Source organism: Clytia hemisphaerica, unplaced genomic scaffold (genome assembly GCF_902728285.1).
Source record: "Clytia hemisphaerica strain Z4C2 unplaced genomic scaffold, Clytia hemisphaerica genome assembly, whole genome shotgun sequence".
NCBI lineage: Eukaryota > Metazoa > Cnidaria > Hydrozoa > Leptothecata > Clytiidae > Clytia > Clytia hemisphaerica.
Genome location: NW_027103289.1, coordinates 1,400,011 through 1,412,930, shown reverse-complemented (window position 1 = coordinate 1,412,930; position 12,920 = coordinate 1,400,011). Strand labels below are relative to the sequence as shown.

The window sequence follows — 12,920 nt, the reverse complement described above, 5'->3', positions numbered from 1 at the left end:
CTCTAATTAAAAATCTTCTTTCGGTTTCTCCAATGTAATTGGCGTCACAATCGGGACATTGGCCCTCATATACAATGTTATGTTTGTGTTGATTTTGAATTCTATCTTTGATAGAAAAATTAGAACTGAGTCGTGTACCTTTGAAAGTTACGCGAGTTTCTGTGTTAGGTAAACAGTTCTTTAAATAGTTTTTCATTTTCTTGGTAACGAGTTCACCTTTTTCTCCTTGGTAAGGTAAACAAATCTGCAATTTCTTTGTCGAATTTTCGTCAATATCTAAATCCGGCTGTTCGTCGACATTATCTTTCGCATTTTGGGTACAGACGAACGTTCTAGCTCAACCATGAAGATGTTGGCAAGTACTGGACCCAGTGGTGATCCCATGGCAACTCCGTCAGTTTGTGAGAAGAACATATTATCAAAGGTGAATTGGACTGATTTGGTACATAAATACAGCAGTTCTTTCATTTCTTTTCTTGGAATGGTAGTTTTGATCTCTTTTTTGTTGTAAATACGATTCAATATGATGTTTATGGTGGTTTCGAGAGGTACATTTGTAAATAAGCGATTAGAGCAAACGAGCATGCTGAAAAGGACTGCAACTCACATTTGTTACGTCACTCCAAACAAACCGGTCATTCACGCATAAGCATGCAAAATATGAAAATTATTGGCTCGGGCTATAAAAACAATTTTAAAAGAAAACTCTCCGAGGCATTATTTATTAAACAAAAACATCCCAAACTCAATGTTCAAGAGAAATCAGTTCCTTTGTTACTTTTTAAATAGAAACAATTAATATTTTATTGATCATTTAGCACCTTTGTATTTATTTTAATGACTTTTTAATTGACCAGATTTTTTAACCTTTTAATCAAGTTTTTTGAAACGAATTTCATTTTAACTGAGGATGATGCTCGGAGAGCATCGAAACGTCTTGTAATAAATTTTTAACAAAAATAAAAAATGCTTCTGTTAATTTTTATCATTAAGTTTCTGGCCCGATTGAACATATTTTTACATTTTAAATTATACTTTATAACGATTTTGATAAGTAGTCCAAAAGTTATGAGAATTCAAAGATTTTATTGATTTTACACGATTTTAGGTGTCAATGACCAATATTTTGCAATAACGACATCAACACCTTTTTATATGCGATACAGTAAGGCAAGGCAGACAAATTTGTGACATAGAAAAGCAAGGAACCTTGTTCTGATGATCTTTTACAGTGAGTACTTGTTGCTGGTGAATGGGCAAACCAATCTAAAAATGGTACAAGTAAAAAGACTGAATAAAAGAAAATGTAAAGAAAATTATACAAAAAAAGTGAATAAAAAAGTAAAATGTAAAAGCTTTGAATAGCTTTCCAGACTTTAAAATGCAGTTAAAACGAAAGATTTTTTTATAGCAAATATTAATAATGCAAATCTTACCGTGAATTCAAGCAAATGAACCATTTCATCATCACAGCTCATTAAATTTTTTGTTGTCTCTGAAGTGTAGAGCTTCACTGTTCTTCTACTATAAGCAAAATGAAAGGTTCATTCTATGTAAATATACAGGAAACTAATTCTTAATCGATTTTGCAAGTCGAAAACTAAAAATTTGTTGAAAAATTTTTGGGTTTCAAAAGGTCCCATTCTTGTGAAAGATATTGTGTGGACTAAGTGTCTAGAATAATTTAAAATGACTATTCAGCAAAAAAAGAAGTGTTGCAATTTACCTTTTCCGCAATACTTCAATAAAATCAATTGCAAGAAGTCCCTCAATGTGATCTAAGCAAAATAAAAATAAAACAACATGAAAATGAAAGACAGAAATTATTTCAACTGCAACTAAAGTAACTAATTAATTTTCTAGTGAACGTAAAAGTCAATGTATATTTGTGTCAAAAATTAAAGGTGAACATTAAAAACACAGTTGTGTATGCGACGTTTCAACGGTTGTCTTTATCAAGTTCAATTTTTAATTAATTTTCTATATAGAGACTAATTACTAAAAGTATGAAAAAATCTGCTCTCGTTATTTTGATGCTGGAAGAATATTAATTCAATATGACATTATGATAAGCAAAAGATCAATTGCAATTTTTCCAAAAGACAAAGTTGAAAGGTCCCCTGAAGACTTTAGCTAAATATGCCTTTGCTGTATCTCCCCATTGTATTTTATTCAACTGTTTACCAGTATCGAGACAGACAGGTTGAAATTGTATAGGTTTTCTTAGAGTCAATCTATGAAGCCTCCCTCCCTCACCCTCCCATCAGGATTGGACATGGAAGGGAAACATTGATAAATTGATAATGTGACTGCATGCATGCCTTATTGGAACTAATTTTTGCGAGAACTAATATTTGCGTTCGAAAAAGAATAGAAAAAATTACATTTCGAGGGTTTTAATTTTTGCAGTTTTGCCCTTTTTGGACAAATTTCTTTCATTTTCCTAGGGATTTTTCAAATTTTTTGATAAAATTGTTGAAAAAAATTGTATTTCGAGGGATCAAATTTTTGCAGTTTTGCCAAAAACCGCAAAAAACGCGAAAAATGCTAAAATTAGTTCCAATAAGGTATGTACAAATTTTAAAATTGCAAAAATTTGTTATCAATCACAAATTGCAGTAAAATTCTTTGATCTTTGTCTGTTTTCTTTTGTTTTATAAAGTAATTATTTAAAAAAATATTACTCAAAAGATCAATCAGTCCTTAACTGTTGTAAGAGTGGGGTGACTTTCATAGCCTCCAAACATTTCTAGTTCTCAATTTTTATAAAAGTCAGAAAGTTGCAACATGACTTGTTTACTTGTACATAACTATGTCATGTCTAATAGTAGACCTTTTTGCATTTTCATCCAGTTTTCGTAGTTTTTTAATTTATTCAACATGACATTGTGATTAACTCATGGCCATAGCTTCAGCCAGGTTTCTAGCTCCCCCCCAACAAAGTAAGGTCCCCCCAACAATTTAGCTCCCCCAAAAAATTGTCTTGTGCTAGGTCCCCTAACACTTCAGGTCCCAAGATAAACAAAAACAAAAACATTGTTCTTCCGTCCCCGTAGAGAGAAGTCAATAAAAAATATATGCGAGTACAGTGCTGATAAATGAAAACTAAATTTTACTAGTTTTAATAATTATGTTTACAAATCTTTTGCTTTTTATATTTTGATTTAATAGTAAGATAACAGATCTTTTGAATTTAGCTAAACAGCCCCCAGAGTCTCAGTCAGATCATCTAGGCTCCCCCCAACAATCTAGAACCCCCCAAATATTTTGGTAATTTTAGCCCCCAGGTTCTTTAAAGGCCAAAATATTTCTTAGCCCCCCGCCCCCAAAAAGTAAGGGGGGGCTGATGCTATGATGGCCTGAAGCTTAAAGGTAGTCTTGACCTATATATTTTGGTTTCTTTTTCGAATTTCAAGCAAAGGTCTTAGCAACAGGACACACGTACATAGTAACCCAACAAGGCGGGTGGGTAGAACAATCTAAACATAGAAATAAAAAAATCCCAATCATTATTAATGCATATTTATTTTAAGTGTGCATTCATCTATTCGCAACATTGTTTTAATGCTGGAGTTGTTGAAATTCAACATGGCATCCTAACCAGACTAGCAAAGGTTTATTGAATTACGAATAGTCCTTTGGGAGATTGCAACCGCCTGTTGAATAAAAAATTACTCCAGCCAGGTACAAATGGGATAAATTATCTTTTACCCAGATAGCAGCTTTGTTGTAAAAGATAAATCAATTATATGATATTTCATTTAAAAATTTTCTGTTGGAGAGTAATTAGTTATTCAAAAGATTGTTGCGTTCTCCCCAAACGAACCTATATAATTGAATCTCAATAGAATCTGAAAATTGCAGTAATATACTATTGAGATCCAACCCTGTTTGACAATTGAATTTCAATCAGTCGATTGTGTTTAATTTGGTTTCAATGGTTTGATTGCGGTTAGTGTAAACCGGAGGCTACAGGTTACAGATCACAGGTTACAGATTATAGGTCACAGGTCACAGGTCATACAAATTACAGACCGGAAAATTGTAGATATCAGACGGACGGGCGTTTTGCAAGTTCCGAGATTGGAAATTAGACAAGACTAAAAGACGGGGGCGTTTTAGTATATGTAATAATAATCCATCATTTCTTTATTTTTATTTTTCACGAATGCAAAATTAATTTTTTGTATTTTTTAATTAAGCAAATAAATGTATGTGTTATATTTGATTGTCAATGCCAAAAGATACTTCTTTACTTGAAGAATATTCTGTGGTACTTCGACACTTACCCCCAGACTGTTTAGTTGTTTGAAAAAAAAACACGCGTTTATATGATGAACCCGACGAATGTTTGAGAAATAAAAAAGACAACTTTTGTAAGGATGTTAAGTTTTTTGAATATCAAGGATTGTTACCGACAAGAGCCATTGTGGGACTATCTAACAGAACATGGGACAGCAATTTGGCCTCCATTTCACTGAGCCTCCAAAGTCATTTCACATTTGATTAACATAACCGCAAATCATATCAAAGAATGTGAATATATACACATTTTTTTTATAAGGAACCTTAACTTGGTTCCGAGCCTGGAGTGCCTTATTTTTCGAGAGAATTTCAGCCTCAAAGTTCCTTATCCAGTTTCCTTATTCACTAAGCTGCTAAGATTGGATTTGCTAAGTATGTGACATATGTATAAGTATAACAATGGACTAAAATGCAAAAAGAGAGGTTTATTGAACGTTGTTTCGTCAACATTTTGTTATCTTTGTGTTTAGGCTTTGTAAATGTGTGCAAATTCAAGCTTAACTCTCTGTGACTTGACTTGTTTTGTTATTCTCAGCCTGAGTAGTTCCTTAACAATTCCTAGTTTTTCGGACCATTTTGAGCCTCAAGTTCCTTATAAACATGTTCCTCATAAAAAAAACGTGTACGCTACTCTCACCAGGTAGGTTTTCACTCCCCAAAAGGAACAGATCTTTGTGACCAGAAACGTGTAAAAAGTGATTGCACACGTTTGCGCGTGCACCCCAAAACAGATTTTTAAAAAGTCTGTTCTGCCGCAGAAAATCGTGAGATCTTTATCGAAAACAGTACAGTAACTTCAATCACGCACTTTGGAAGAAAGTCTCAAGAGAGAGGCACACAAAAAGATGGCGCAAGAGGAGCAACGCGTGTAAGGCATTAGATTTCTAATTACTTCATTAAACCAGACCCGATCAATCGAACTTGTCGAACCAATCGAACAATCGGAGTAATTGAACTCCATTGAACGATTAAGGTTCGATTGAAAAAATTAATCAAACACTCACAATTTTTTAAGCAATAGCAGTTTGATTAGTTCGGTCAGTAAAAACTTCGATTAGTTAGATGATACTAAATCCTCATATCTTCCCTCGCTTGCAAAAACTTTATCCTACCCCGGGATCCTGCCACGCGATTGCCATTTCGACAGTTCCCGGACTTAACAGCTTAACGTTTATTGTACCTGGATATTTCTCTATCCGGAATACGGAAGTCCATAGCCCCTCTGTTGCAATTTTGCGCACGGCCGGGTGGCGGATTACTACACCCCAACAAACCGCCTCTGGCGCTAAAAGGATACAGGAAAAGTTTGTAATCCGTTATCGGAAGTAATTTCCCGATTTACATTCCGAATTTGGCTTTGAAAAGAAGCTAATATACGGTGGCGGCACAAACTTGTCGAACAAAATTGGTTTATCGAACAGATCGAACCGAAACCCATTGATCGAACTTAATGGAACACTCACAATCTTTTAAAAAATCTTAGAATTCGATTAAATTTTTTAATCGAACTTTAATCGTTCGATGGAGTTCGGTTAGTTCGATTGTTCGATTGGTTCGACAAGTTCGATTGATCGGGTCTGGATTAAATTATGTACTTATAAAAAAAAAATGCTTTTGAATGGATTTGGTTGTTGTGATTGTGGCATGGTGACTAAACTAAAGTTTAATTCATAAACCTGGTTGAGGTATCAACACAAACTTGTTGTCAAAGAGATTCAACAGTAAGTGAAAAGACCGTCCAGAAATCCCCAATTCCATGTTTCGACCACTCGTTCCAAGTTATTAGAGCCGTTGTCTGTTAAGTTGACGGTATGAACTGTTCTATTTTAGCATAATTCATGAGTATCTTCTGCTTTTTAGCCAATCTAGAAAGTAAGGCATGTACGCCGGATATCTCCGGCGCAGACTTTGGATTTCATAGGCTTACACAAAGGCTACGCCAAGAAATCTCTGGCGTAAATATTCTCTTCTTTCCAGACTGGCTTTTTAGTGGCAATGAAAGTTACCCTTATCTCTTCCGTATAGTAAAAATAAGCCTGACTAATGGTTCCTCTTGAGATAAACAAAACAAAAAAAATTCATACCTTTGTGACAATGTGACAAGAAAAATATTGTTGATGCCAAATTTTCACCATCAAATCTGTCAATGGAGGCGAATGGATATTCAAGAAGTTTTCCATTGAATGTTGACATTATTCAGCTATAATTGAATGATGTTACTTCCAAATATCTTCGATGAGCATATTAGTTTCAATGAAGTTTTTTGTTGGTTTCTGATTCAAAAAAATTATAAAATTTTCAACAATCTTCATCCGCCATCTTTCTTCAATGCTTTTCCCGCTCAAATGGCGTAACTTTCGATTTCAGTTTTGACTTTCGCGCGTTTTGAACGCGCTTTTGCCGCGCGCGATCGAGTGACTAATATCTTAGCAGATCCTGATTATTCCGCACACGGCACGTATTCACTCTAAGGCAATGGGAAATTCAAAGATTCTCAATGAGAATCCAAGAGACTCTACTGTAACTACTCAAATTTTCCTCTTTAATGTTTTTAAACCATTTCTGGGATATAAACATTGTTAGAACCCAGATCATAACCGTCATCACATTCGTCGAATGCCGTTATTGCCCCCGCAGGAGCGTAGCGACGAGGAGGCATTCATAGTTTCACGCTTAGATATTGGACTGGAATCTCTAAATTTTGTTGCGCGTGTTTGTTTGTTTTGTCGCCCGAACATCCCCGTAGTTAGTCTCTTCCGTAAATGTTCGGTTTTTTTCCGGGACGGTAGTATACATATTTTCATATTACGTTATATTACCATTATTACATATTACAATTTTAGTTTTGATTTAGCTTTGAAAAGCTGAAGCGAGTGTTATAAATGCAAATCATAACAGTGTATGATATAACACGAATTACAATATTACTTGTGCAAATCAAAACCAGCAAAATGGCAGACTGGTTATGATGATGATGAGCTGATTCATTGACTGGAAAAAGTGTTTTGTATGTCAAATTTTGTTTCTTGTCTTTGAAACTGAATACTGACTACTTTAATTTAGTCAGAAGTTCACTTCAGCAATGATTTCAACTCTTTTTCCGGAGTCTTTAAAAAAATTTGCTCAAGTTTTCAAATGTACATTTGATATTTTTGTTCAAACTCTAATTTATCTTTGTCTGTCATTTTATTGATAACTACCTTTATTGTTTATAGAGCTTCTCGAGCTTTAAATACCATCATATGGTCGTTACTCGAGAGAGTCCTTCTTAACTTAGTAAAACAACCGGCAAAGTACAAAAAAGTTGAATGTATGCATATGTAAAGTTGAATCCAAAAGTGGTTGAATGAATGTTGAATGTCAATCAATGTAAACAAACTTTTTCTTTTGGTCTTCAAAATAGATTTACCTCACTTAGAGTTTTTTCACTGTTTTTTCAGTGTGTTTAATCTATTTCAAAAACCTGCAAAAAGTTTGTTTACATTTGTTTAACTTTACATGCGCACATTCAACTTTTTCATGCAGTTGTGATAAGCCTAAATAACTTACGCTCCAGTGGTTTGGTGAAATAGCTCCAATTCTGGCTTTCCAAGTTAGGATGGACCTTCCCGAAGGCATTTAACGGTAGTTAGACTAGGGCCCCCCCCAGCGGTTTGCGTGATTGCGTGAATGGGTATTTTTGGTTGCGTGAATGCGTGAAAATTGAAAAAAAATGCGTGAATGCGTGAATTACAAAAACTTGCGTGAACGTGAAAATGTACTTTTCGATTGCGTGAATGCGTGAATCTGGGCTATTTTGTGCGTGAATACGTGAATTTTCCCTTTTTTCCACCAATTATGTGCAGTTTTCCCGATTTTCCAATGTTTCCCCGATTTTTCACAAAATACTTTCCGATTTCTGAAAAATCGGGTTATTGCGTGAAACTCGAGGAAAATTTGCGTGAATGCGTGAATTTCGAAAAAAAATTGCGTAATTGCGTGAATTGAGGGTCCGCTGGGGGGCCTCGACTAGGTACACAGACAGTCATACAGAAACACCATAAAGTGAAAGTATATATAGCTATAAACTCAAAAAGTCTAGCTTCCTGAAGGCACGTCTCTTCATTGTCTGCGCTGCGATCATCCTAATGGCTTCAATCATTTCAGCTTGGAGAAAAGATTGCATCATGAAAGGGTACTATGCACTTGAAAAAAAATTTAGGTGCATTTCAACTTTTCTCGAATGTACGTCTGAATGGACCACAATGGCATTTCTTTATTTTTCTTTTTACCAATAAAATAGAAGATTTTGTTTGAGAAGTGCAATCACAGCGTACGCAAGTGGAGGCCGGGCCTTAACTAGGATTGGTTTCTATTTCACCCTATTTAAGATGGCGCAGAACTTTTTGATAAATTTCATACGCAGTATCCTCTTGACTATTGTTTATTAGGCAAAGTTGCAATAGAGAATTATAGCAGCCAATGAAAAAAACAAGCTATTTCTGATTGGTTACCTTGTTGATTTATTCACCACTATATATTTTGCCTACAATCTAAGATGTCTGCGGCATTATCAGAAAAGGTCTATTTATGAATAATAATCACGATATATATTGTTGTAAGAAAGAAACTAGGAGAAAAAAACAAACAGGAGATGTGAAAACCTGTACTGTAAGCTAATGATACCATAATTTTTGAAATATATTTTTGAGAAGCTCTTCCAGCCAGTTCCAGCTTTTCTTTAAATTTTATTAAATTATCAAGCTGCGAATTCTTCAAGTATTTTGTTAATGGAATATAATTTTTTTTTCCAAGCAAATGTCTCAATCAATCAATCAATCAACCAATCAACCAATCAATCAATAATTAAATCAATCAATTATTCCTGATTATTTTTTAATGTTTTAATCTTTAATGCATTAAAGCTTTATAAGTGCTTGACATGATCTTTATGTGGGGGCATTTAGTGAAAGCTATGACTAGTTATAACAGACGCGTGATGTGCCCAGAATCTCTTAAAAGGCTTCTAATCTATATGGCTTATGGAGATGCATGAGTGTCAGAACTTGGTTTTCTTTAGATTTTTTCGCGCTAACTTTTAGCAAAAATACACGTTTTTTATAAGAATATCTAAAAAAATTTAAATTAAAGCCTTCGGATGTTCTTAACACCGACCAACACGCTCTAAAATGACTTTCTTCAACGAGGTCCATGCCACGCCCATGGAGCGTGCTCGTTTTAGGTTGGCTTATACAACATAAAAAATAATACTTCTTTTTATCAAAACGAAGGATGAGAGGAAAAAACCACAAAACAAAATGCTCGCTATCGAGAACAAAAATCATTTACTCAGACGCACACAACAATTTTGATGATGGTGTGATTCGAATTTTTTTCTGAGTTTTAAAACTGTTGACAAAGATGAAAAATTTTGTCCTGTTTCTGGCATTTGTTTTCATGACATTTTCAAAAAAAGGTAAGATTAATTTTAAATGAATATCTAAAATAATTTGATCAAACCATCACTGGTTAGATATCTATATTGTCTCCCCAATGTTGCTGCATTAGACATCATTCGACCCAATCTCGTACCCAAAGCCATTTGTAGTTTTTGTCCGACCCAACTTCCATGTAGTGCAACGATCATTAAGTGTATTTTCCCCCGATCTCATAGCCATGTGTTATTTGTTATGATTGTGCAATTTACCGTACTTACCGTACAACAACCCAATAGTTCCCTTAACAATCAAGAGCGCCAAAATCGCCAAAAAGTGGCTATCACAGCACTATCCGAATTTTTGCGATTTTGGCGCTTTTCGATTGTTCAGTGAACTATTGGTTTGTTATACAATAGGTAAGTACATTTTAAACAGTATGAACTGAACAAAACAGGGAATCAAAAGGGTTTAATGTTTTGGTAGTGCTTTAAACCCACCACAAACAAATTACCGTGTTACTTCAAGTGAACATCTCCTTCCTTTAAACGCCTCGTAAAACGCCTCGTAAAACGCCCCTCCTTTAGGGAAAATTTTCAATGGGTGCTTATGCGAAGGAATACGGTAATAGCGCTCCGCAACACATACGTCATAATTATTACTTTTCACTTTTTTTGACATTTGTACGAGTTGCAATCCCACAATTACGCAGCTCAATTAAAGATACGTGCAAGCTGTTATATATCTTTTGTCAAACGATGCAATAAACGTGCAAAAGAGATTAGCGCAAAGGTTGATGGGATTGGAACTCGTACAAACACATCGAGAGTAATGATTATGTCAAAAATAAAATCTATTTTTAGATTCAGCGCGGTGCGCTATTCAAGGTTAATGAATTTCTCCTCCATAGTTTATGGTTTACGTTGTCAACAATGTTTCAGTCAGAAATCAATGACCACCTGTTCAAGTCAACAATATGAAGCACATTGTGATGTCTCTGAAATGTGTTTTCAGGTTAAATTCTTACTTAACTTTTTGTAGTCAGTAGCATGGTAGCAGATATCATCAGTCATAAAGAGGAAAAATATCTAAAAATATTTCTACTCGCTTTGCTCACATAATTGTTCCAAAAATATTTTCCTTTAAAGGGGACACCAAAAAAAATAACCAATTTGGGAAAATTGGCTCATCAAATTGCCCCAATTTTGATCAAACCACTACGCTACCAACACGTAGAAATGAATAAATATGGTCAAAAATTGTCCCCCTATTAATTGGGCTTTTCCAGAAATAGTCTGTGCCCCCCTGTTGAGGATATCGGATATCCAAAGTGTTAACGATTTTTGTTCAAAAGTGGATATCCAGAGGGTTAAATATCTACAAGGGAGCGGATATCCAGGGGGTAAAGTGTCTTTTCAAGTAAAAAATACGATATTCAGGGGTAAGCATCTTTATAAGAGAGGATATCCAGGGGGTTGAGCATATTTTTAAGAGTAGATATCTTTACTAATAAAGTAGGATATCCAGGGGGTTCGATACTTCGAAAAATCAATATCCTTAACAGTGGAGGTAAATTTCTTTTCTGGAAAAGCCCATTATAGCTTATGAAACGTAAAGTAATTTCCAACCGAAATTCCGTTGTTGTTTAAAAAAACTTAGACGTAGAGCTCTTGAAAACTGCGGGAAAAACCTTTTTTTCTGAAACTCTTTTTAAACCCACCATCAAGGTTTGACGTCTCAAATTTTTAGAAGAATTATGCAAAAAGAAATTGCTGATTCGACAAAAAATCAGGCGCCGCAAAATTTAAGTTTAAATTGTTATCTTCCGTTAAATTATTACATTTCATATAATATTCTATCATAATTTTTAGGCTTCATGGAAACTTTTTAACGCCTGGCAATTTCATATGAAAGGTTGTACACCAAAGACTCAATGCAACAGTGACAAATTATGTGGATCAGCAGAGAGAGATTGTTTGGTAAGATATTCACATTCTTGATTGTAAGAGTTGAATAGAGTGACCTCTGAAGAGAAGATAATCTTGTTTTGTTTCACAGACTTGAACAATCTCATTCGTGGTCATAATTAGCTGGTTTTCAAGAGCCATCTAACTCCAGTCTGTTTCAAACTGTCTAATCAACATATATACACGTTTTTTTTTAATTAGAACCCAGTTTATAAGAACATTTAGGCTGAAATTCGTCGAAAAATTAAGAACATCGTAAGAACATGCCCAGCCTCAGTTTGGAAAAAAATGACAAGAAACTACAATTTTTCTTCTTTTCAAGCAGTTTTAACCCAACTTAGGCATGGATTTTCTAAAATCGAGAGTCAAATATTGTCCAAATTGTACCAATTTTATGTGCTCTTTATTTTGCCTGATATTGTCGATTTAGAGTAGTCTGAAAAATTAAGAACGCATTTAAGAACATTTAAGGCTGAAAATTGCTCAAAAAATAAGCACATCCAGGCTCAGCCAAATTTTAAGTGTTCTAATAAAAAAAAAAACGTGTACCCCCGGTATAACCACAAGTCTATAAAGCCCGAAGAGATAGGGGGGGGGGGCTCCAACGGGTATGTGACACGGGGATGTAGACAACGTAATTTTTAGTTGCGAAGACTGCTGCGAAAGATGATCCAGTCAGTATTTAATAGAGATCTGTGCATATAACAATTTTATTTTTTTCTTTCTAGTACAAATGCTGTGAAACAGACAGCTGCAATGGCTCGATGTGACGATAAAATGATTTATTTTTGATTTATTTTTGATTTATGATTTATTTATGATTTATTTATGATTTTTATTTTCTATTTATTTTTGATTTATCTCTATAATTTATGAATAGGAGTAATTTTATGGAATTTTTTTTTCAAATTATAACGAGCTGATAATCAAAATTATTTTCAAAAAATTAAAAAAAATCGAAAAAATCAAAAAAAGTTGAAAAGTCAATTTTTTTTCAAAAGATTTCATTTCTGATTTATTTTTGATTTATTTTTGATGTTTGATTTATTTTTGATTTAGTTTTGATTTATAAAATTATGTACAAGATTTATTTTAGTGATTTGCCCCTCGACATTTTTAACAAGTATATTGAAATATAATAGCCTTGTCATGAAAAATTGAAAAAAACTTCACATAATACGCCCTAATAAGCACAATACTCCAAACTTCTAGGGGAAGCTGCCCATAAAGCCAT

At 34.2% G+C, this 12,920-nt stretch overlaps 2 protein-coding genes across 2 annotated transcripts in view; one reads left to right on the top strand and one right to left on the bottom strand.

Moving 5' to 3' along the window:
• LOC136810194 (uro-adherence factor A-like) overlaps nucleotides 1-6,597 on the bottom strand; it is a 44,873-nt gene extending 38,276 nt beyond the window's left edge. The window contains exons 1-4 of the mRNA XM_067066766.1: nucleotides 6,390-6,597; nucleotides 1,727-1,778; nucleotides 1,437-1,521; nucleotides 1,210-1,266 (exon numbers count right to left, since the gene is read on the bottom strand). Of these exons, the coding sequence (XP_066922867.1) occupies nucleotides 1,210-1,266; nucleotides 1,437-1,521; nucleotides 1,727-1,778; nucleotides 6,390-6,498 (303 nt within the window). The 5' untranslated portion in view covers nucleotides 6,499-6,597. The remainder of the gene's footprint in view (nucleotides 1-1,209; nucleotides 1,267-1,436; nucleotides 1,522-1,726; nucleotides 1,779-6,389) is intronic.
• Nucleotides 6,598-9,587: 2,990 nt separating this feature from the next.
• LOC136809827 (uncharacterized) lies at nucleotides 9,588-12,594 on the top strand. Its single transcript, XM_067066384.1, has 4 exons — nucleotides 9,588-9,760; nucleotides 10,630-10,733; nucleotides 11,591-11,698; nucleotides 12,415-12,594. The coding sequence occupies exons 1-4, from the start codon at nucleotides 9,706-9,708 to the stop codon at nucleotides 12,454-12,456; spliced, it is 309 nt and encodes a 102-aa protein (XP_066922485.1). The 5' UTR covers nucleotides 9,588-9,705; the 3' UTR covers nucleotides 12,457-12,594.
• Nucleotides 12,595-12,920: the final 326 nt, after the last annotated feature.